The sequence below is a fragment of the Canis aureus genome, chromosome 15, assembly GCF_053574225.1.
Source record: "Canis aureus isolate CA01 chromosome 15, VMU_Caureus_v.1.0, whole genome shotgun sequence".
In the NCBI taxonomy this organism is placed as follows: domain Eukaryota; kingdom Metazoa; phylum Chordata; class Mammalia; order Carnivora; family Canidae; genus Canis; species Canis aureus.
This window is the reverse complement of record NC_135625.1, coordinates 61,620,191-61,642,934: the sequence shown is the minus strand read 5'-3', so window position 1 is coordinate 61,642,934 and position 22,744 is coordinate 61,620,191. Positions and strand designations below refer to the sequence as shown.

The window sequence follows — 22,744 nt, the reverse complement described above, 5'->3', positions numbered from 1 at the left end:
CCCCCCAGAAGTACTGGGTGTCCAGGCTCACAGCCCCCCCCCCCCCCCAGGGCGCAGCACAGAAACAGGCCCGCCGTCCCCTGCCCCCCTGCGCTCCCTGGCGCTCCCGGGGCATCCCCCCTCACCTGGCACGGTCAGCCGGTGCCCGCCCCCCAGAAGTACTGGGCGTCCAGGCTCACAGCCCCCACCCCCGGAGCAGCACAGAAACAGGCCCGCCGTCCCCTGCCCCCCGGGGCACCCCCGCTTACCTAGCACGGTCAGCCGGGTGCCCGCCCCGAAGTACTGGGTATTTTGGCTCACAGCCCCCAGGCGCAGCACAGAAACAGCCCCGTCCCCTGCCCCTCGCGCTCCCCGGCGCCCCCCGCACCCCCCTGCACCCCCGATTACCGAGCACGGTCAGCCGGGTGCCCGCCCCGAAGTACTGGGTGTCCAGGCTCACAGCCGCCCCCCCCCCTGCGCAGCACAGGAACAGCCCCGTCCCCTGCCCCCCCGCGCTCCCCGGCGCCCCCCCCAGCCCTCCTCCCGCACCCCCCCTTACCGAGCACGGTCAGCCGGGTGCCCCCGCCGAAATACTGAGTTTCTGTGCTCACAGCCCGGAGCCCCAGCACAAAAAAATCCTGCGCTGTCCTCTGCGGCCAGCCGCGCTCCCTTGCGCACCCCGTCCCCAAGCCCGAGTCCCGCCGCCCAGGGAGCCCCGCCTCTGAGCGCAGCCCCAGGCCGAGCTGGGCACTTGCCCGCCGGCCTCGTGCCACCCCGCGAGCGCCCGGCACCCCGCTCCACTCCTTACCCAGCACGGCCAGCTTGGAACCGGCCCCGAAGTACAGCTGCCCCGTGTTGGCACAGCTCAGGGGGCCCAGGCGCAAACCCGCCTTCCCCGACCAGGCGCCCGCTCCCTGCGGGCCAGGGTCCTGGGATGGTGCGGGCTGGGCAACCCCTTCCGCGGTCGCACCCAGGAGCGCCTTTCTTACCTAGGACGGTGAGCCGGGTCCCTGGCCCAAAGTGCTGCTCCCCATATTAGCACAGTGGGCAGGGGCTGCCAAGAATTTCTCTCCTCCCTACTTCCCTTGGCACAAGCTGAGGGGCGCTCTCCTCCCCCCTCCTGGGCCTCTCCCTCCCCACCTCCAGAGCTAGCTGGACATAGCAATCTGGAAGCTACATGAGGTCACCTCCAATTTGCAGAGAAGAATCAACTTGGTTTGGGGACAATACAGTGGAGGTGGAAAGTGAACGAGGACTGGTGACGGTGCTTTGGGCAGGAGTTGGGAAGTGTTCCGGGGACACTGTCTCTTACTCCCTATAGGACCTGCAACCTCTCTGGCCTCTCAGCTCTTTCATCCGAAGAATGGGGTGGTATCTTTCACACAGTGTCATGAGTTCTCAAGAAATAGCTCCTGTGTAAGTACTTTTGTCAAGGGCAAGTGTTCTGAAAAGTGCTGGATGACAATCCCACTTCGATGCATTGCCTTTTGTGTTCCTGGGAGGCTGTCTGGAGCCGGGAGACGCAGAGGTATTCCCTGAGTCCAGCACTTTAGGGACCAGCTAGAGAGACACCTCCCAGCCACTCCCCATCCAGGAGCTGTGTTCCCCCTAGGCTGGCTGGAGAGATTTCCTGAGGCAGAGCTTTTTGTAAAAGGACCCCCTCCACCTGAATCATGGTGAGTCCCCCAGTTCCCACAATGTTACAGCAGGATACAAAAATGTTTCTTTCCCTCTGGTCTCCTCCCCCAACCCTTGGGCAGAGACAGGAAGTGCAGGTGACAGAGGTTGTATTGACTTGGGGCTAGGAGCAAACTCCCAGTACATTGGAAGTGGGGAGGGGTTGAGGAAGGTCTTAGAGCTCGTGGGGGCGGGCAGAGAGGCCCCTTTGTGGAACACACACCACTCTGAGGGGACCTTCTATGTCACCAGGTCTCCCCTCTGGGACTCACTGTGCCCCCCTGAACAGACTGGCATTTATAGTGAGGCGGGGTGGGAGGAGCGAGGGGTGCAACCCACAGAGCAGGTGATGGCAGTTTGTGGCATGGGGACAAGTGGGTGGGAAACCCCTCTAATTCCCCATTGCTCCCTAAACAGAGTCCAAGCTCCTTCCCTTCGTGTATTCCACAAGCTCCATGAACATCTGCTGTGCGCCAGGCCTCCTGCCGGGGAGTCCACCTTCAGAGGAGCATGTACCAGCTCTGCCCAATGCCTCAAGCCTCCTACCTCTGAGCCGTGGCCCCGGCTAAGCACCCAGGAGTACCCGACCCTGTTGTTCGGCTCTGGCTCACGCCTCTGACTGTCACCACCACCCTCTCCCATGGATAATTGCACCAACTCTTGCTTTGAAGAGTTTGCCAACTTCTCAGACTCTTCCTGGAGGATCCCAGTTGGAAATCGAGTGCTAGCCTCTGACTGCATTGGAGTTGACAGCTGGCAGTGCTATGTGAAAGGGCCACTTTGCATTTCAACTTTCTATTGAATTTCTATTTGTGTTTCAAAATTTCTATTCATGAACGACCCCCTCGTGAACGGGCAGGCTCCTTGGGGACTGTGACTTGGATGTCTTTATTTTCTTGAAGGTTAATGGCAGAGCACTGCAATGATGTGTGCTTGATGAGTGTGGTAGCGCCCATGTGCATGTATGTAAATACGTATATACACACACGTGTGTGTGTGTTATAGAAGTGAGCACACACATCTGAATGCCTCGTGTGTGGTGATGGAGAGAGAAGGCCACATGCTACAGTCCCGTGAGTGAGAGAGTAGATGGCTGGTTCAGGCAGGCCTGGTGGCAATATCTGCTCTTGCACTGGGTCACACTGGATTCACTCATTTCTCCATTCACTTATTCAAAGATAATTGATTATGCACGTCCACGGAACCAAGGTCCTCTGCTGTATCCCAGGGAGACTATAATAAAACATATCCCTGTCATCAAGGACTGCCTGCCAAATGGGGATGTCAGACAAGTGAAGAGATTGTTCCCATCAAGTGTGGCATGGGTTCTGACGGAGGTGTGCACAGGGCACTGTGATAGCAAAGTATAGGGTGCATCTAAGCCAACTGCAGGGGAGTAGGGGGCAAAGAAATGCCTGAGAAGGTTTCTTGGGAGGGGGCGGGAGGATGTTGGAGCTGAAATTCAAGCATAAGTAGGGGTTGGAGTACGATGTCCCTCCAGGTAAAGGAGTGCAAAACAGTCTGAGAGCAGGTGGCTCGAAGACACAGGGTGAGAGGAGCGGGGTATGTGTGGAGCAAGGGAGCAGAGGACCACTGCCATGTCCTAGATGCCATCCTCAGGACTGTGCACTGCATCCCCTCCGTGGCAACGGGACATTGAAGAGCCCTCAGAGGATTTCTAGAAATAGCACTACGGCTGATTCTGGATTTGGGGGACCCTTATTTCCTATCCCTCCAGCAGTGGTCAGGGCACATTTTCACACCCATTTAATTCACTAGAGACTTGTGACTTAAACTGGAAGACACGCGTGCTACTTGAGAAGTCAGCACCTTGTCTTCTTGGCCGGGAAGCCCACTTGGTGAAAAATGGAGCACAGTGGCCTCAGGGACACAGCTGAAGGGAATGTGGGTGAGGGGTATGAAAGCAAGCTTTGTTAGCCAAGCATGTATGACCTGTGAGAGACACACCTGTGTAGGCAGACTCTTCCTCAGAGCACCTTCGTTCAGGTAGGACGCAAAGTTCTTATAGGAAATGGCACCATTTTTCTGGGCTGTTCCTAAGGAAGTCTCTTCAATCCCATCATCCCCCATTCACAGTTACTCAGGTTCCCCTGACGGGAGGGGCAGTGCCAGCCACAGGCGGGGTCCCTCAGCCCTGGTACCAGAAGGGCCTGCCCTTTCCTTGAATCCCTCCTGTTTCTGTCCTGTCTGGAGTCACACAGGAGGTCTGAGAAGATGTACTCAGATACTCACAAGGCAGTCAAACCAGGTCAGGCCATTTTTATTGATTCGGTCAATGTGGTCACACTAGGGACCCCCGGGGTTAGGGAGATTTGGGTCATGAGCATTCAGGTGTGTACAAACATAGGGGATAGGTGTTGGGGGTGAGCAGAGAGATGAAGACAGCTCTTGAGAAGCACTGGCTAGAAGTGGAAAAAGGAGAATCCGTCCTGGGGCAACAGCAGGCTGGAAGCTGCTGGCTCTGCCTCTGAACTAGTTTCAGGAACCCTTTCTCTTGACCTGAAGAAGAGAAGGTTTCAGGGAGTTACTGGGAGTCAGGAGTGGTAGAAATTGAGAGGAAGTAGGAGGGTCCACTGACAAGATGAACGGTAGGGCTCTTTACAATGTCTGTTGGGTTTTCAGGTGACCCCAGCTTCTCCTTCCTTGCATGGCTCTCCCCACTGTGATCCCAGAGGCACAATGTGTCTTCTGAGGCACACGGGTCTACCTCCGTGTTCCTCTACTGCCACCGTTGGCTCTGGCAGGGTCCCTTGCTACTCACTGCTCTGAGTTGTTTTGTTTCAAGTGTGATTCCCCCCCAGTGCCCCATGGGCCCCCCCTACCTTGGCCATCAGCACCAGGATGCTGACCAGCACAGCATACAGCGTGGCCTTGCTCAGCAGGATCTCATAGAGGATGGTGGCAGACAGGACGCCCTGATGGTAGGACACTGCGGGTGGGAAGGGAGGGCACACGGGGACCCGTGAGCAGCAGGACCCGTGAGCTCTGGCCTCTCTACCCCCACCCCAGGGCCCATGGGTTCCCTGTGCTCTGGGTCCAGGGCAAAGCCACGGGAGGCAGAGTGAGCAGCAGACAGGGGCACTTACCCGAGGTGAAGCCACAGTCTGAAAGAGAAAAGGGGGAGGGAACGGATGAGACACCCCATCTTCTAAAGCAGGTGGGGAGCTGCCCAGGTAGGTGCACCTGAAGCTAACGCAATATGACTTGTCAGCTGGGCTTCAATCAAGAACAAAATAAACACGAACATAGGAAGTGAGCCTTCTGGGGAGCAGGGACCCCAGGCCGGACCGGCCTTCTCTCAGGCTCCTGGACTGTCTTTCTGGGCCTGTGTCGATGGAGCCACGCCACCCCGGAACCCCGTGGAGCGTGGTGGGGCTGGGGGCACCCCTCGGTGCGGAGCCCTACAGGCTAGGACAGTGAGGGCCTCCGCTGCAAGGCTCTCCTGGGCTGAGGATCTGGGGGAGGAATGAGCCCGAGGCGCCCCGTCCCCCTCATGCTGGCCTTTAGTCTCCTTGCTCTGTCCTGGGTTTTCTGCACGTGGTTTTTCTTTCTTCCTGTTTTTCATGGGGAATGTTTTATTTCTATCTCGCTGCCTTCCACAAAAGGCTTGGGGTGCCTATTCTTTTTTTGCAATTTAAGTTGGATTAATGAACGTATAAGACTGATGATGCATCTCTGAACTCTACCTCTGCATGTGGCCTGCCTGGTCTTCTGCCTGGAACCCCTCCCGCCCCCCCCCCCCCCCCCCCCCCCCGCCCCCTTGCTGGGCTCTGACTCACTCCCCGCCCATCCCCCAGGGCCCCCTCACCTGCTCTGCCCCAGGCCTCAGCACTGATGTTCTGGGTGATGGGTTTGACTCTATCGTATTTCCACTCATCGTCGTCCCCGAGCCCATAGAACTGGACTTGGCAGCGGAAGTGGTTGCGCGGGTTGTGCCAGAAGGAGGCAGAGACCCTCAGCCGGCTGCTCAGACAGTAGCTGGAGTCATTCTCGCTGGGCCTCTCCTTGTAGGGCTGCGGGTCGGTGCTGAACCCACTCGTGACCTCCTTCCCGTTCACCCACCAGCTCAGCTCCACGTGGTCGGGGTAGAAGCCCGTGGCCAGGCACACGAGTGTGGCCTTCTGGGTCCGCGAGATCTCTGCTTCTGATGGTTCAAACACTGTGACCGTGGGAGGGGTGACCTTCTGCAGATCCTCTGCAAGGGAAGAGAGGTTGGGACCAGGGCTGGGCTGACAGCTGTCTGGGTTTGCTCTGTGTGTGTGTGTGTGTGTGTGTGTGTGTGTGTGAGAGAGAGAGAGAGAGAGAGAACAGAGATAGAAACAGAGAGAAATAGGGAGACAGAGAGAGAATGAGCTGGAAATGGAGTCATCATAAAGCAAAATTATGTAGTAGTAGGTCCTGTGTGTTTGGGGTCTCCGTTGTGTTCTAGTCTCCCTCAGCTTTGCCACTTTTCTCGCTTACCCCATGGGCGCATACTGCCAACTATCTCTTCCATCTCCCTAAGGCAGCAGGGTGTCCTGATTTCCTTGGCTTGCTTGACAGTCTCTTTCTCAAGGCCTTGGCCCATATCTATCAAGAGTCTATCTGTTTTTTTCTTCCTCATTCAAAGCCCTCTTCGGTGCATGACTATCTATTCCCTCAAACTTAGAAGCAGCTATGACAGAATTGAGTGGGCCCAGGATTTGAGGCTGAGCGTTCTCACATGATCCTGGGAACCAAGTCAACTCCTTCTAATGATCATTCTCATGTGGCGGTCTGTTTGGGCGATAGCACATATGAGAGTTCGCCTTTGTTGCCTGGAGGAGACCCTGTCCCCTTGCATCTGACTCTACTTTTTTCTAAATGTTTTTCCCAAGTCACTTTTCCCCCCTTTTCTTGTGTGTGTGTGTGTGTGTGTGTGTGTGTGTGTGTGTGTGTTAAATGTGTAATCTACTTTGAGGAGCCAAGAAGCCTCTGGCTGTTATGTTATCAGACATTCCACATTTACTTCATTTGCACTGGGGCGCACGGGGTATGTGGTAGCTTGCCCGGGATGGCTGTAATCCTATGAAAGATACTACTCCTGGGTTGAATCTGTTTTCTTTCCAGCACCCAGCAAGTCTCCCTGCCAGCTTTGGAAATACTAGTTCACGGCCAATCTTGATGGGTATGAGCAAATTCCAAAGTCCAAGGGCCATGTCATCAGAGTGTTCATGTTGCAAAGTCCTGGGCCCTTTTTTTGTGCCTGACGCATAGAGAATTTCTGGAGTTGTTGGAAGGCAGGGCCTCATGTGCAGACACAAACGGATGAGAGAAGGCACTTCCATGCCCCCACATTCCCATCTTTTTGCTGGAATGGGCCGTGCCCTCTGCTTGGCCCTATACTGACTAGAGGAGTGGTTTTGGGGAGCAGAAATGTGGGCAACCCAAATGTCTCCACTTTATCCACATTTGAGATGCAGTTTGGGAAAAAGGCCAAAGTCTGTGACACAGTGATGATGCACAACAGGAATGGAAAGGATGGCCACAGTAAGGAGAGCCTTTTACAAGGATTTCAATATAAGTTAGTCCCTAGTGATTTAACACCCCAAGAGGCTGGCGCTATCATCCCCATTTTATACATCTCAGAGATTCTGAGATTTCCACTTTTCAGTTGTTCTAGCAACCCCATCCTCTCCCATGAGCCCAAGTATTTGGAACCCAGTAATTGTACTTTCTAATTCTTAATCCACTTGCTGGCATAGGCACCCATCTGTCGGACAAAGTCTGCTCCAGCCAACCAGTCTGGTAGGACCAAGTGTCACATTCCTCGGGCCTTGTCTCTATGGCCCAGCACAGACCCATCCCTCCACGGCCTGTCCTCCACCTGCCCCTTCCTCCCAAGCATGTTAATGGTGTTTGTGTTTCTTGATGGGCTCCTTACCCTATCAGCCCAGCAGAGATCCCGAGGTTTGGGAAAGTGGGGCCTCCTGTCTATTTTCTCTACAACCTATGTCTTACTAAGATGGCACAATTTTCCTTGTTGTATCTCCTCTGATTCTGCCAAGCAGGGTGTCCCTCAGACACCCATACTGTGACATGTACTTCTGCCCTTGGGGCTCAGAAACACCCCTCAAAACAGCCCAGTCTCATCAGTCTGCCCCCCCCCCCCCACAACTACCTTCTGAGCCCTAGATCACTTCAGGAAGGCATGCAGGGATCTTTGGAAGTTAGTTGAGACAGAGAAGGAGGACAATGAAAGCAAGCACAGAGTTCTGAGTGCGGGGTAGATTCTAGAAGGTCTTCAACATAGAAGCCAGACCCATTCACCAAAATGGAGTCAACGGTGAATGATTGGAGGTGGAATAGGAGGCAAAGTGGAGAAGATCCGAATCAGGAAAGAAGAAAAGGGAAAGTAAAACAACACACCCCTAAAAAAGAAGAAATGAGAGGAGTCCCAGAGAACAATGAGAAGCAGAGCAAGGAAATACCAAGTCTGAAGACTAAACCGGAGCCCCCTACCCGAGGATCCACGACAAGCACTGCAGAGCAACCCCAGAAGCCCCAGGAGGGAGAGGACAGCTCTGACCCCCATCCTTACACCCCTGACCCCACCCCGGGCTGATCGGTCATGCACAGGCACCCCAGCCAGGAGGGCAGCCCCATACCTGTCACAGTGAGCCTGGTGCCTGTTCCAAAGTAGAGGGGCGAGTTATAGAAACACAGCTGCAGGCAGCCGTGGTAAAACCCGTGGAGGTCTCCTGCCAGAGGGCGAGTCCTCACTCCCAGGGACAGGGCTCAGCCACCCTCCCTGCCTGGATGCCTGGCTCTGGACCAGGGGGGTCCCATTAGGAGCAAGGTCCCCATAATATGCTGGCTTAAGCGGGGGAACACAGGAGAAGGATGAACCAAGGAAAGAGTAAGGAGGAAATATGAAGGGCTGAAGACTCAGGGAAGAGAAACAGAGGACCCACCAAGCCACACCACGAGGAACGGCAGCCCCAGCTCCTTGGAAGCTCCCCAGGGATGAGAGAGCTTACTTGACGCCCGACAGCCAGGGCTGGGAGGACAGACGGGGACCCTCTGAGTCCAAGCAACCATGGCCCTGTACCACCCCGGTCCTGCTCCTTACCCAGGACAGAGAGTCGAGTCCCGTCTCCAAAGTGCTGTGCCTGGTTGTTCCACAGCACAGCAATAGTGTGACAAACCCCAGAGGTGCTCTCTGGGGCCTTTGTTTCCAGAAGCTTCCTTCCACCCAATGTCCAGGGACTCGGGCACCTCCTCTGCTTACCAGCACTCTCTGAGCCTTTCCCCTGCTGTGTCCAAGGAGTCATCCTGGGACCGCACTCTCCCAACACACTACCCCCAGGGAAGCCCCTTACTTACCCAAGACAGAAAGCTTGGTTCCACTTGCAAAATACAATTTTTCATTGTTACACAACCCTGCAGGCTGGTAGGAAAACTGTCCTGACTGCATCCTATTCCTGTCCTCCCAAGTGTTCCTGCCCTCTCTCCCTTTCCTTAGCAGAATTTTGTCACCAGAACGTGGGAGTGGGGGGACAAGTGTACCGTGTGAAGTGCCGTGGTCAGAGGACCGATTTGGCCATGTGGCCTCCACTCCTTTCTCCCGTGTCCCTCTCCTTTCTGAGCAGGGGTTAAGGCAGCTCTGAGGCCAGAGGCTTCTCATCTATGTGACCATGATGGGGTGCCCTCCAAGGAGACAGGAGATGGACAAGGTGACCCCAAGAGGAGACTACCTGCCTCCCAATAGAGGAACCCAGACTTAGCATCGCCCGTCCATGAAATAATGGAGATGGAAGGCCGTCCCCGCCTGTCCTCATCAAGACAAGAATCCAGATCTTTTTATAAAAATGTGCTTTAACCCAAGCCCTCAAGACAGAGGTTCCACCTGGACCCCTGCCCCAACCTGGGTGGGAGTTCCCAGCCCTCCATCCCTGATGTACTTACCTACAACAGTGAGCCGGCTCCCGTCCCCAAAGTGCAAGGTGTTTCAAAAGCACAGCCTCCCAGATCCACTTCAGAACCTCCCCCTGTCTGCTGAGCTCAGCTGGGATTCAGGGACAGATCTCTCCCCTCACAGAGCTCCCAGCCCTGCTTCACATATTCCCCACTCCCTTCCAGAGCTCACCCAGGCCCCTGGACAGTCATAAAAAAGGAGCCGCAGTGTGGCCTCCTGTGAAATCCAGGGCAAGGAAAGATATGAAGCCCCTGCCCAGAGCCCAAGTCAGTGAGGAAGATGGACCAGCGTAGGGGCTCATGAGTTGCCTTCTAGGCTTTCTCGAGGCTTCCCTCTGTCAGATAACTACTCAGAGGGGCAGCACCATCTCCTTTCCCTCCTCTGCCTTACACACCGAGGTTCAGCTCTGAGTTTACAGAGGACCCTCCCCCTCATAGCTGAACGGATTTGCCCTGACCCGGACCTTCCTACAGTTCCCAGAATTAGGGACGACCTCTCCTTAACCAGGACCCAAGACTGGGTGATCCCCTCCCTCCCGCATTTCCCAGGTTAGAATCCTCCCCTTAGGACCCTGCCGGAGACCCCCCTCCACCTTACCTACGACTGTCAGCTTGGTCCCTGGGCCAAAGTTAAAATCATAACACATCAGAATATGGCCACTCTAAAATGGACACTTGGGATCTGCTTTCACCTACAAGGGCTCTGGGAAGACCCAGAGTACGTCTTACCTATAACTGTGAGCCTGGTGCCTTTTCCGAAGAACACTTCAGTGTTCACACAGTGACATGGGGCAAGGAGGCAAACAAATTTGAGGCCTGGGAAGAAGAGGGGTCCCTGGTTGGTGTCTGGAGGACTCTGTGGATCCCCTTCTGTGGATTAGAGATACTGCATGGAACAACGTTTTCAACTTTTAACTCTTGGGACCACAGAGCACGGCCAGAGTCTATCCAGAGGGCCCTACACTACTTTCTTGATTCTTTCTGAGGGTCCATCAAAAAAAAAAAATGTGGGTCTGGAGAGGAGGGCAGGGCCCTGGAACTACTGACCATGTCCATGGAGAGTGGGGCTATTACTGGCTCCTTCCTCTACAGAATGGGTCCCCTCCCATTCACCTTTACACTGACCTTGCCCTGGGTTCTGCGGGGCTTAGGATGAAGGAGTCTCCCTGAGTCCTTCACCTGAGGGGCCACTGAGGCATTCTTCTTACATCTGGACTCTCTGCAAGCTTCTGTCCCGATCTAAGCCCGTTCTTATCCATGGTCTTGGCTTGACAGGTGAACAGGGGTGAGGTGAAGGCATCCTGACTCACACTGCCCTCGGGTCCATGACCCAGGACAAAAGTGAAGAAACTGTGGTTTGGGACAGGCAGAAAGGTTTTTGTAAAGCTTTCCCATAGAGTTGAATCACCGTGGCCCCCTGTACCCACAATGTTACAGCTTTGTACAAAAAACGACCCCTCCCATGGTTCTGCCCATCAGAGCCTGGAAGAAACCACCAGAGCAGCTGCTTCTTCCAGGGCATTGGAGGGCAGGCCGCTGACATCACTCCCCATGTTGCGAGGTTGTGGCCGGGAACAGACGAAGCCAGGCAGGGGGGCCCTCCTCACCCCCATGCCCATTCTTCAGGACACTCTTGGCTCCCCAGAGCTGGGTGTCTTTGCAGGCCATCTGTCCCAGGGGCTGCTTTTCACTGGTATCCGCCCCTCTGCAAACTGTCGTCATTCATCGTCATTCATCGTGGGAAGCTATCCCCCAAGAAGCAGCACCACCCCCCTCTCTACCCAGGGCCTGCCCCTGGGACTGTGTCACTCAGAAGCCACACCTTTCATCTGGGAATAGGATCCTTCAATGCTCAGACCATCCATTCGACCATCTCTAGGGTGATCTGGAAGGGAACTGACCTGAGCTGCTCAGCGGTAGGGCTCCCTATGTAGAGACAAAACAACAGCCGAGAGCTCGAGTATTTCCAAAAGGGTGCTGGTGTGGGAGGACTGCGTGTGTCGTTAGCCCGCCTCCCTTCTCCGTGGATTTCAGACTTCAGGGTTAGGAAAAGGGAGTTGGGGAAGTGGATATGGAGAGCTGCATCCATAAAGTCATAGGAACACTCAAATGTAATCAATGTCACTTTTCCCCTGTGGGACAGACCCATTTAAGTTGCTGGTAGGTGTTTTATTTTCCTGCGTCAGATGACCGTGAAATGTAACCTCCAGTTGAGTGGCCTAGGTCTCATTTCACTCGACGGTACGTCCTTTTATTGCCTTTCAAACTATTACTTAAAATCTAGAAGAAAGAAAGAAAGAAAGAAGAAGAAGAAGAAGAAGAAGAAGAAGAAGAAGAAGGAGGAGGAGGAGGAGGAGGAGGAGGAGGAGGAGGAGGAGAAGGAGGAGAAGGAGGAGGAGGAGAAGAAGAAGAAGAAGAGAAGAAGAAGAAGAAGAAGAAGAAAGACAGACTTCACTACATAATGATGACACACTTTCACAGAAAAATATACACAGAATCAAAAGTGAAATGACAATATGGAAAGAACATCTGCAATCCTCATCGCAAGGGCCGATCTCCCCAGTATATGATGAACTCCTAGAAATCAGTAAGGAAATAATCCAGCAGCACAAGGAAAGTGGCAAAGAACAGATGGTTCAGAGAAAAAGAAATGCAAATAATGCTTCGCCAAGGGGGGGGGGGGGAATCTTGCAAAAAAAAAATTGCATCAAAATATCTCTGTTCACCAATGTGATTGACATTGAACTAGGGAAGACCGTTCTGTTAGCTGGTGTGTCATGGAACATACACTTCACATAAAATGATACCACCTAAGTGGATCCTTGGTCCGATTTGGAAATATCTATGAAAATTACAAATGTGTTTACCTTTTTACCTGGAACTCCCTCATCTGGGTGTTTATCCTATAATTATTCTTGCATACAAATAAAAATGTGTGTAAAATATTTGCATTATCTGGGGTAGCAAAAAGATCAGGAAAGCTCAAGTGCCCATCAGGAAGGGACTGGAGAAATAACCTGGGATACATCCACAAAACAGAATACTATTCAATGTTAAAAGAGAATACAAATGTTTCACTGCTGTGGAAAGCTCAGATAAACTGTTAACTGGGGGAAAAAAGGAAGAAAGCTGCAGATCAGCATTTCTGTACACCACTTTTTGTCCAGCAAATATACGAATTATACATTTATTAGCCGGGGTCCTGCACAGAGGCACACTGGAAAGTCACAAAAGATACTCATCAAAAGCATTGCTTACTAAGAATGAGTAGAGGAGGGGGTGTCTGGGTGGCTCAGTGGTTGAGCATCTGTCTTTGGCTCAGGTCATGATCCTGGGGTCCTGGGATCAAGTCCTGCATCAGACTCCCAGCAGGGATCCTGCTTATGTTTCTGCCTCTCTTTCTGTGTCTCTCGTGAATAAATAAATAAAATCTTTAAAAAAAAATGAGTGGAGGAGACAGAAACAAGGTGGAAGTAAATGCAAAGTTTACTTGCGTTTTACTTGAGATTACTCGAGATTTTTAAATCTCAACTTTATTGTTTCAGTTTTTGAGCCATATGGCTATATTATCTATTTAAAATCAAACTTAATAAAAATTTTCAAGAAAATACCAGCAAATTATTGCTTTAAGTAACATTTTGAAATGTGCCACTTAAAAAAAAAAAAACCCTACTTGTTTAATTTACAAAGTCATTATTTTTCCAAAGATCAATTTATGTAAGAAGATGTGTTATGGTCCTGACTTTGCTTATGGGGTCTCTAATCACTCAGGAAGCTTGTGAAAAATGCGTATTTCTGAGGAGTCCTCAGGATCTTTAGTGTTAAAGATCTCCGGGAGTGGGTTTATCGATATATTTAAATAAACAATCAGGCACAAAATTATCCTAGATATTTCCATTTCAGCATGGGGCTTGGGACTCAGCTCCTGCCCCCTGAGCAGGTGTCAGCTGTGGTGAATGCCAGAGTGCTATCTGGTGGTGCCTCTTAGAATTTAGGGAAAAGAGAAAAAGAGACAATCTGTGTCTTTTATTCAGGAATAGTGATGGATCTCACAGCACTTTGCCTTTGCCTGGATAAAAGGTCGTCGACTGCTTTCACCAAGTGGAACTTCCTGTCCTATTTACCCCTTTTGCTTATCAGTAATTTACTCTCTAAGTACGTTTCTTTTTGACCATCTGGCTGGGGACCCTCAACCCAACTGGCCTTACAAAGACTACCACTCTGTCTTGGTGTCACAGCTGCTTTCAGTCCCGATGGAGTTTGTCCTATTTTGCTACTCAGTCACACTGGTGCTATGCCCAAGCAGCGCATGCGGTTTTTCTTTTTTACCCCCTGTGACCCAAGTTTAGAAGTTTAGGCGAGTCCAGGGAGCTCATTCAACATCTTGGGCAGAAGGGGGCAGCCTTTCCTTATTTATTTTAGACCTAAATCCTTGCCCGCTCAGGGTGACCACTTGAGGGCGTGAAAAGAATGTGTTTGGTGCTGGAGGGGACCCCCTCCACCACCACTATCACCCCACACCCCGCAGGGGGAAACTGGGTTACCTGCCTGCCTTTCCCAAGGCTGAGATGTGGGAAGGAGAAACACAAATTGCATCTCTCACATGTGTAATTCTGGAAACTTTTTTTTTTTTTTGAAGGTTTATTTATTTTAGAATGAGAGTGAAAATATGCATGGGGGTGGAGGGTCAGAGGGGAAGCAGACTCTCCTCTGAGCGTGCCCCCCCCCCCCAACCTGCGCTGTGGGGCTCCAGCTCTGGACCCTGAGATCATGCATGACCTGAGCTGAAGAAATCGAGAATCAGAGGCTTAACCAACTGAGTCACTCAGGTGCCCCTTCTTGAAACTTTTGGAGCATGTTCATAGATTCATTTAAATCCCAAATTTGGGATGCCTGGGTGGCTGAGCCATTGAGCTTCTGCCTTTGGCTCAGGGTGTGATCCCGGTCTGGGGATCTAGTCCTGCATTGGGCTCCCCTCAGTGAGCCTATTTCTGTCTCTGCCTCTTTCTGTGTTTCTCATGAATAAATGAATAAAATCCTAAAAAAACCCAAAAAAAACAAATTTGTCTCCGAATTTCCTCAGATGACACTGAATCCCAAAGAGGCTAAGTGAGTTGCTGCAGTCATGCCTGATGATGTCATGCATTGGCTGGAACCAATGCTCAGGATTCATATTTAAGTTCTGAGGCCCCAGTGGGGCCACTGAGGAAGGAGGAAGGGCCACTGCGCTTCCCTCAGCCAGACTGCCTGGCCCTCCTGGCCGGTGGGTGAGGCCTGGGGGGCTGCTGCTAAGCCCCTTTAACAATAAAGCCACCTACCTTATGGAGTTACTGAGAGATCTAAGTCAGATAGTGCACACCAAGCTTCACTGTGGTGCCTGAAAATAGTGAAAATGTGAGTGGCTGCTGCTTTCGCACGGACCACTGGCCTAGGAACACCTCGACCACATTGGCTTTCAAGCTTCAGCGTGCATCAGAATGAAGTAGAAGTCTTGTAAAATGCAAGTGGCTGGGCTCCACCTCGAATTTCTGAATCAGTAGGTCTGGGAGGGGCCCTGGAACTGGCACTTCTCCTAAATTCCCAGGTGATTCTGGTGCCACCGGGCCAGAGTCCGCATTGGAGAACCAGTGTTCTGGAAGGCAATTTTTTCCTTCCATATATTTCCCTCTGGTCCCAGCTCATACTTTAGTCATTCAATTATTCAACCTATTATATTGTAGGCGTAGTTTATTTTTTATTTTTAGTTAATAAGGGTTTTATTTATTTGAGAGAGGGAGAGAGAGAGAGAGAGAGAGAGAGCAAAGTGAGGGGCAGGGAGCGGCAGAGGGAGAGGGAGAAGCAGGCTCCCCGCTGAGCAGGAAGCCCAACTTGAGGCTGGATCCCAGGACCCTGAGATCATGACCTGAGCCAAAGGCAGACGCTTAACCAACTGGGCCACTCAGGCGCCCCGGTAGGTATTGTTTAATCACTAGATATGCCAGGATGAACAAGATGAGGTTTCTTGCCTAAGGAGCTCACAGTTGAATGCCAGGTAGATGCATCCAGAGTTACTAGGCAGCAGGAGCAGGATTGTGACAGCAGTAAACATCTGCAGCAGGAGGACCCCTCGCTGGGCCCACTAGGCCAACAGCCAGCACAGGGGTGGGGGTGGGGGGATCCCAGATCCAAAGGAGTCAGAAAGGACTTTTCTAAAGAGGGTGAAGGGCCAAGTGGGAAGGGTGTCAAGCCAGATGGACCAGTAATGCCCAGAGCCAGAGGTACCAGGTCCGTGGCTTGTTGGAGGAGCCACCTGGATTTCTGAGCACTGGAGCAGAGTCAGGGAGAGGAGGAGGGGAGAGACAAGAGATTGGAAATGTAGGCAGTGGCAGAGAAGGAAGGACCTTCCCTCTGCAGGATAAGGAGCTCGGGTCAGGAGGGGTTTTAATCAGGAATCAGTGTAACATGCAGAATCGGAGCTCAGCGCTGGGAGGTGGCCAGGGGCCAGAGCCCCGATGAAGTGCAGGGAGGCAGAGAGAGGCCTGGAGGAGAGAGAGCCTTGGAGGAGCGGAGCTGAAGGCCGAGCAGCATCTCAGACCACGGCTGCAGCAGGTGGGCAGAAAGAACTCGCGCTATGGGGCTAGGCTAGCAGGGAGCCAAACCCCAAGGTTTTCTGTGTGCTGGCCAAGGATGCTGGTAAGATAACCAGGAACTTCCTTAATGCAGCCTTCTGAGATGTCTTTTTCTTTAGAAAATAGCCCCCCATGATCTCCTGCTTATTAGTTTTTGGATTCTTTCTCTTTACATGCTCCACCGATATTCCAAGGAACGCATTTTGGGAAATGGGGTACTCTGTTCATTTTTAAGGGGGAGCCCTGTCGGACCAATGTGGCCGGAGAAGGAGGGGGCACAGACACAGACAGTTGACAGACAGTTACACTTTATTAGCATGGTGATGGTAGAGGGATGGAGGTGGGGGTGGGGCTTTAGCTGTTGGCAGCTATGGTCGACTGAATCCAGTCTACGAAGTTGCACACCTTGGTGTAGACTCCAGGTTTGTTCTTCTGGGCACAGCCGTAGCCCCAGGAGACGATTCCCTGGAGCTCTCCATTGCAGACCACGGGGCCACCAGAGTCACCCTGGGGAGGAAGAAGGTGGGACAGGTTTTATCGAGAAGGTGGAAAGGGCACCTATATAATCGGAACCTTTAAAGATTGCATTCTGGTCAGCTCTGTGGCTCTGCATGTTTCCCATGGTGGTCCCATCTCTGTCCTGACTAAGGCAGTGACTGTCATACAGCCTGGCCTGCCTCGCCCTGTAGAAGTCCTCCCTTCTGCACGGAGCCCTCCTGCCCCAGCTCCACAGTCCTGTGTGCTCAGTCCTGCTCCCCGGTAGAGCAGGTGGATGGGCAAGGGTCTTGGCATGGGAAGGGTCAGTCACCTGGCAGGAGTCCTTGCCTCCCTCGAGGAAGCCGGCGCAAATCATGTTCTCCGTGATCTGGCCGGGGTAGGAGGCTTCGCACTGGGCCTGAGTCAGGATTGGGGCGTCCAGGCACTGCAGCAGCTCGGGGTAGTTGGCTTTGAGGAGAAGGGAGAGATCAAGGCAAGGAGAAAGGTGAGTCAGGCCAGCATGGGGACAGATCCAGTGCTGAACACTGAGGGCAGCCCACAGAGAATGCCAAGAATGTAAGCCCCGCGGAGGAACAATGGGTTTTGGTTTCCAGGCTGAACCCTGCCAAGCCCCTCCCTTGATGGGACAATAGTAGGTGCTCTATTTGTCCTATATTTTGATTCTAGGGGGTCAACTCCTTAAAGCTTTGCCTCTTTCTAGGACCCAGCACAAAGTCCTGTGTGTAGTGGTACTCAAGCTCCAGGGCATGGCTGGTTCGGGAAATTGGGGACATTGGAGGATGAAGTAGTGAGGGCCCCACTCACTGCCAGAGCTCAGGGTGTTGCCCCAGCCGGAGATGAGGCACTGGGTGCCAGGGGCTGCGCAGGCCCTGGGCAGAGATATGGTGGCCACCCGGGCATTGAGGACCGCAGGTGAGGAGAGCTTGATGAGCATGATGTCATTGTCCAGGATCCAGCTGTTATAGTCGGGATGGCGGATGACCTTGGCGGAGTTGATGAACTGCTCATTCCCCTCCAGGACATCGATGTTGTACTCTCCGAGTCTCACTTGGATGCGGCTGTTGGGAAGACAAGCACAGGGAAACCCTTTTCTCCATTATGTTCGCTTTTCTCCAGGGTTCTCGAGCTCTCTGCTCGTGAGTGGGAGTGTGGCAATATCACCTGGCAGGAGAGGGGTGGTGGATCCGTGCAAATGTGAGACCAAGAACTTTCTCCCCGAGAGGTAGGTGGTCATAGAGTGGGGTGACATAAAGGGATCCAGTGGGGACTGCTCCTCAGCCTGCTTTTCCAGCTGCCTTCCCCACCCCACCCCTTCCCTGGCACCTGGTGCCATAGGCATACATGACTGACTTGAAGTTCCCCATGTATTCCTTATCCTCTGTAATTTGCTGACTACAGGCAGTGACTTCTACTCCCTCCCTTCTAGGGCTGGTCCGTGCCATCATCCTGTATGATCTACTCCAGTGGTTCTCAGTGTTGCCCTGGGATGTGCAGCCTCAGCATCCCCTGGGAACTTGTTAGCAGCAATAGGTTTTTGTTCCCACCCCAGACCCGCTGAATTAGAAGCTCTGGGGTGGGACCCAGTGGTCCATATTTTTGCAAGAAGCCTTGTAAGTCATTCTGATGCTCACTCAGGTTTGAGAACCTTTGGTCTAGGCAGTGACCTTCAGCTCTGCTGCAGAATAGAGTCACTAGAGGTAGAAAGCATTAAAAAATCACCAATATTCAGACTCATCTTCCTGAAAATTCTGAGTTAAGTGCCCTGGGATAGGAGCTGCACATCAGTATTGTTTGAACATAGCTTAGGTGAGTGGGTGGGGCTGCTGGGGACAACTTCTTGTCCCCACCCGCCCCTCTTCCTTAACCTCCACACTCCTGGGCTGACCCCAGCTCTCCACGAGGATTCTGGGCATGGAGAACAAGGTGGGAGACAGAGCACTTACGACTTGTAGCAGTGAGCCGCGGACACCACCCACTGGTCACTGATGAGGGAGCCCCCGCAGAAGTGATAGCCTGCATTCAGGGACACCTGGTAGGGGACGGAATTCTCCTCACAGGTGTAGCCCCCGACGATCTTGTCATCGTCGTCTGTGGGGGTAGCAACTTGAATGGAGACAGGAACAGAGAAGCCAATTCAGTAGATGTAGGCAGGTGGAGCCCAGAGCCCGTGTGGCTGGATCATGCTGATTAGAAGCCCTCAGCAAGCACAAAGATGATAGATGGGCCAGTGGGGAGTGTTACATCCCTGATAGGCATCATAGTGCGAAGCTCTGCTGAGACTCTTGGCGTGTCTACAGGGCACATGGCCAGGTGCCTGCTGGGGCTCCGGCCCAGACCTCTTCTGGGGGTGCCAGGGTGAGGACACAGTGCACGCAATGTAACACGGGTCCGAATGTGGTTTTCTCATCCACTGAATGCTTCTCTTCCTCATCATTGGTCTACTCCTCATGGCTGTTTGAGCCCCAGATTGTCAGGATGGGTTGGTCTAGCTAGGAAAATCTGGCTAAGTAGCCCTGGCTATACCTAGCTTTTCCCATTGCTAAAAATCTGCACCATGAGGCCCGGGAGAGGAGGCCCCAGGCCAACTGAATCAGAATTTCTAGGGCTAAGACTCTGACATGAATGTTCTTTCAGCTTTCCTAGGCGTATCTGGGATTGAGAACAGCTCCAGGGGAGCTATCCCAGAGCTGATGGAACTAAGCCTCAAGCCCCCTATTTCATTTCATGGCCTACCTGCACCTGATCTCCCTTTCCAGGCTCTCCCAACAAAGTCCCAAAATGGATGAATGACAGGGTCTGGAGTGGGGTCAGTGCAAGGTGGGAGAGATGGGGCTTACAGAGAGCCCAGGAATGAGAAAGAGGGCTGCTGGGCAGGGGAGATAGACTCTCAGAGCCCAGGCAAATACAGAAGAGCAGCAAGAGTGGAGCAGAATTCCTGCCAGGAAGGAGGCGAGTGGGGTCCAAAGCCATGTATGGAACTCACCAGCAGCTCCAAGAAAAGCAATGATCAGGAGTGGATTCATGATGGCAGAAGTATAACTGAATGGGTGGTGGAGAGCCTTTATACCTCCCAAGGTGAGGGAGGGGGTGTACTCCAGGGTGGAGGGTCACCACTCCTCCCAGGACAAACACACCTGTAGCTTTCCCTTCCCTTGGCCTTGTATCACCTCTGCTGTGTTTGGCTGTCTGGGGATTTGTGACCCTCAGGTGATAAGAAAACCTACATTGTGAGAGCAGAGAGGAAGACACAACTGACTCCTGGGAGGATTCTGGGGTGTGAGGAAGAAGCCAAGTCCCCATATGTCACAGATGGACCTTCTGAAGCTGAGATGAGAAGAGGAGGAAGAATGGCCTGGGCCCTCTGACATGGAGTTCATTTAAGTTGCTCTGAGCAAGGCCTAATACTGGAAGGAAATCTGGCTGCTAGTGACCTGGAACCCCTACGAGGGGAGTAAAGTCTTGCATCTATAAGCATGAAGACCCTTCTCCCAAGTTTAAACCACTGGGCAGGAAGGTCACATCCAAGGTTTTAGGGAACCAGGATCCCAATGTCAAGAGGCGATGAGAAGGGAGACGGGAGATGGGAGTCTGGGCTTTCAGCTGTCTTTCCTTCCCATCAAGGCTTGTGGACAGGAGCACTTGGAAGGAGAAGTTCAGTGGGCATTTACCTGATATGTTTGGAGGATGTAAGCTCAAGATCACATCCTTCCTCTTTCTCACCATTAGGACATTGGTCTTTTTCATCACTCACATTGTCATGGGTTCACTTTTTTTTTTTTTAATTTTTATTTATTTATGATAGTCACACACACACACACACACACAGAGAGAGAGAGAGAGAGGCAGAGACACAGGCAGAGGGAGAAGCAGGCTCCATGCATCGGGAGCCCGACATGGGATTTGATCCCAGGTCTCCAGGATCGCGCCCTGGGTCAAAGGCAGGCGCCAAACCGCTGCGCCACCCGGTGATCCCTATGGGTTCACTTTATGTAGTCTCCTGGTTGCCCTGAGAATCGGCACCACTGGTGATGAAAATTGCTCCCACCTGCTAGGGGCTGACAGCCTGAGCTCTGATTGTATGCTCCAGATCAGACATTAGACAGGCTCTGGGTGATGGTAAATGTAGGTTCCAATCAAAGAATCAGCAGTAGGTAGAGAGATTAGCACATAGTGAAGGGGTGGAGTATTTGGTGATCATTCACTACAGTGGAACGGGGGAAATTCTAGAATTTTCTATTGCAGATGCAGTGAGATTATTGTGCTGGACTCAGCACAGAGGTAATCTTCCCAGAAATGGCCTCAGTTTGGGACCTTCCATGCGACCAAAACACAACCCCGTAATTTATTGAGGCACAACCTGGCCAGAGGGGAATGGAGGTGGAGAGAGTGTGTTGAGTGTAATTCCATGAGCCAGGTGAAGGAACCCTCTTGCAAAGACAGTTCTCCTTCCCAGCTCCTCTGAGCTCTGAGGTGATGAAGGGCAGGGCTGGACACAGTTCACTTTTGAATTTTTTGAAAAGTGGAAATGAGTAAATGTTCTGGGACAAAGTGAAAAAGGCTCAGACATCCGGCAATAAAATAGGAAGTGGGCTGAGGGAATGGAGTCAATGGAAACTAGCAGAAGTTGGCCTTTGTGGGTTCACAGAGCTGGGAGGGGCCCATAGGAAGTCTTCCAGTCCATTGCCTGGCATGGCTGGAGGCTGGCCTCCCCATGACGGGAGCACTGCCCTCAGAGCTCTGGCCTCTCTGATAGCACCCCCTCTCATCCTGATGGGCTCACACCTCTGTGGGAAGGTGCTATATTTGTACAGTGTCCGACAGCCTTCTATAAGGCTTCACATACCCCAACAACAGCAGTATGCTGGTCTTCATTGGCATTGAGTTTTGAACTTGTCTTTTCACAAATATTTTAATTGTGAAACATACAAAATGAAATTATTTCCATTTGTAGAAGAAGAGAACAGCACGGTTCTGTGTTACCCACAAATACAGATCTAAAAATGGCAGAGCTGGCTTCAAGGCTACCAGAAGATGTGGACAGCACTGGAAGTTTGGGAATTGGGGCAGGTGCCACATGAGAAGGTTTATTTGGGATTTAGCCAGAGGTTCCCAGAGGACAAAATGTACCTTCAGCTCCTTCCTGGTGCTTGGCTCCCTGGCAGAAATAGGGATTGAATGAATATTCCACCTCGCACCTGGTCTCAGAGCTTTACCTTGCCATGGCCCTGGTCTACTCTAAACCACATTTAAGGCACAGATGACATGTCTCTGTGCTCATGGGTAGCTGAACCAAGTTGTAGAGCTTTATAACAGAGGCTTTCCCTATAATGTCACCAAATATGCTATTTAGTTTTGTCCCTTTGTCGTGGGGTTTTTCTAGGAAGTCCTGCTGTAGCAGAGAAGGAGAAGAACACATACCAGTGTTCCTGGACAGGTATCCTACCAGGAGGTGCCCCTTGGGAGAAGACAGGAAATTGAGGAATAGGGAGAAAATGTTTGTGGCCTTGACTCTGTCTAAAAGGGAACACCCAAGAGCTCAAGGAATTTCTGTGTCTAAAGCCTTAAGACTAGCTTTTTCCTGATATTTTGTGCTCCTCCTCAGAATAAACTATTATACCCACAACATAGTATGAAGTCAGTTTTTGTTGAATGTAGAAGGAATCACTTTATAGGCAGAGAAAATAGCTCTAAGTGAGACTATGACCTCATGCTTTAGGCTCAGACAGGTAGGGTGGATTCAGGTCCAGCTTTGCCCAACTTTGGTTTGGTTAAGTCTATGCAACTCTTATAATCTTCCTTCTGAACTATTTCTCTAAGGCATTCTCATAGTTCATAGTTAATAATTAGCCTATCAAATCACTGAGTTTTTTTTTTTAAAGATTTATTTATTTGAGAGAAAGAGAGAGAGTGTGTGAAGGGGCAGAGGGAGAGGGAGCAGACTCCCCATTGAGCACAGAGCCAGATGCGGGGCTTGATCCCAGGACTCAGATCGTGACCTGAGCCAAAATCAAGAGTCAGTCGCTTAA

The 22,744-nt window shown here is 52.2% G+C and overlaps 3 protein-coding genes, 1 long non-coding RNA gene and 1 gene segment (V, D, J or C); 2 read left to right on the top strand and 3 right to left on the bottom strand.

The window, feature by feature from the left end:
* LOC144284988 (T cell receptor beta constant 1-like) overlaps positions 1–22,744 on the bottom strand; it is a 113,825-nt gene that overhangs the window by 5,595 nt on the left and 85,486 nt on the right.
* On the top strand, positions 600–2,913 carry LOC144284995 (uncharacterized). Its single transcript, XR_013353371.1, has 3 exons — positions 600–976; positions 1,301–1,655; positions 2,074–2,913. It is a non-coding gene; the product is annotated as an uncharacterized LOC144284995 (long non-coding RNA).
* LOC144285120 (M1-specific T cell receptor beta chain-like) overlaps positions 3,917–22,744 on the bottom strand; it is a 40,211-nt gene continuing 21,383 nt past the window's right edge. Inside the window, exons 4-8 of the mRNA XM_077850372.1 lie at positions 10,342–10,428; positions 5,486–5,872; positions 4,764–4,781; positions 4,500–4,606; positions 3,917–4,170 (exon numbers count right to left, since the gene is read on the bottom strand). Of these exons, the coding sequence (XP_077706498.1) occupies positions 4,156–4,170; positions 4,500–4,606; positions 4,764–4,781; positions 5,486–5,872; positions 10,342–10,428 (614 nt within the window). The 3' untranslated portion in view covers positions 3,917–4,155. The remainder of the gene's footprint in view (positions 4,171–4,499; positions 4,607–4,763; positions 4,782–5,485; positions 5,873–10,341; positions 10,429–22,744) is intronic.
* The window catches only part of LOC144284990 (uncharacterized), a 76,222-nt gene continuing 69,182 nt past the window's right edge, over positions 15,705–22,744 (top strand). The window contains exons 1-3 of one of the 3 annotated variants that reach the window (XM_077850208.1): positions 15,705–16,200; positions 17,835–17,940; positions 22,099–22,519. In XM_077850208.1, coding sequence (XP_077706334.1) covers positions 16,104–16,200; positions 17,835–17,940; positions 22,099–22,300 — 405 coding nt within the window. In that variant the 5' untranslated portion in view covers positions 15,705–16,103 and the 3' untranslated portion in view covers positions 22,301–22,519. Of the gene's footprint in view, positions 16,201–17,834; positions 17,941–19,925; positions 20,572–22,098; positions 22,520–22,744 lie in introns of those variants that run through there. The other 2 variants (XR_013353367.1, XM_077850209.1) reach the window with 2 other exon arrangements.
* LOC144284987 (anionic trypsin) lies at positions 16,512–19,860 on the bottom strand. Its single transcript, XM_077850207.1, has 5 exons — positions 19,702–19,860; positions 18,662–18,821; positions 17,523–17,776; positions 17,029–17,165; positions 16,512–16,727 (listed from the first exon to the last, which is right to left on the bottom strand). Exons 1-5 carry the CDS (start codon positions 19,739–19,741, stop codon positions 16,575–16,577), a joined length of 744 nt encoding a protein of 247 aa, XP_077706333.1. The 5' UTR covers positions 19,742–19,860; the 3' UTR covers positions 16,512–16,574.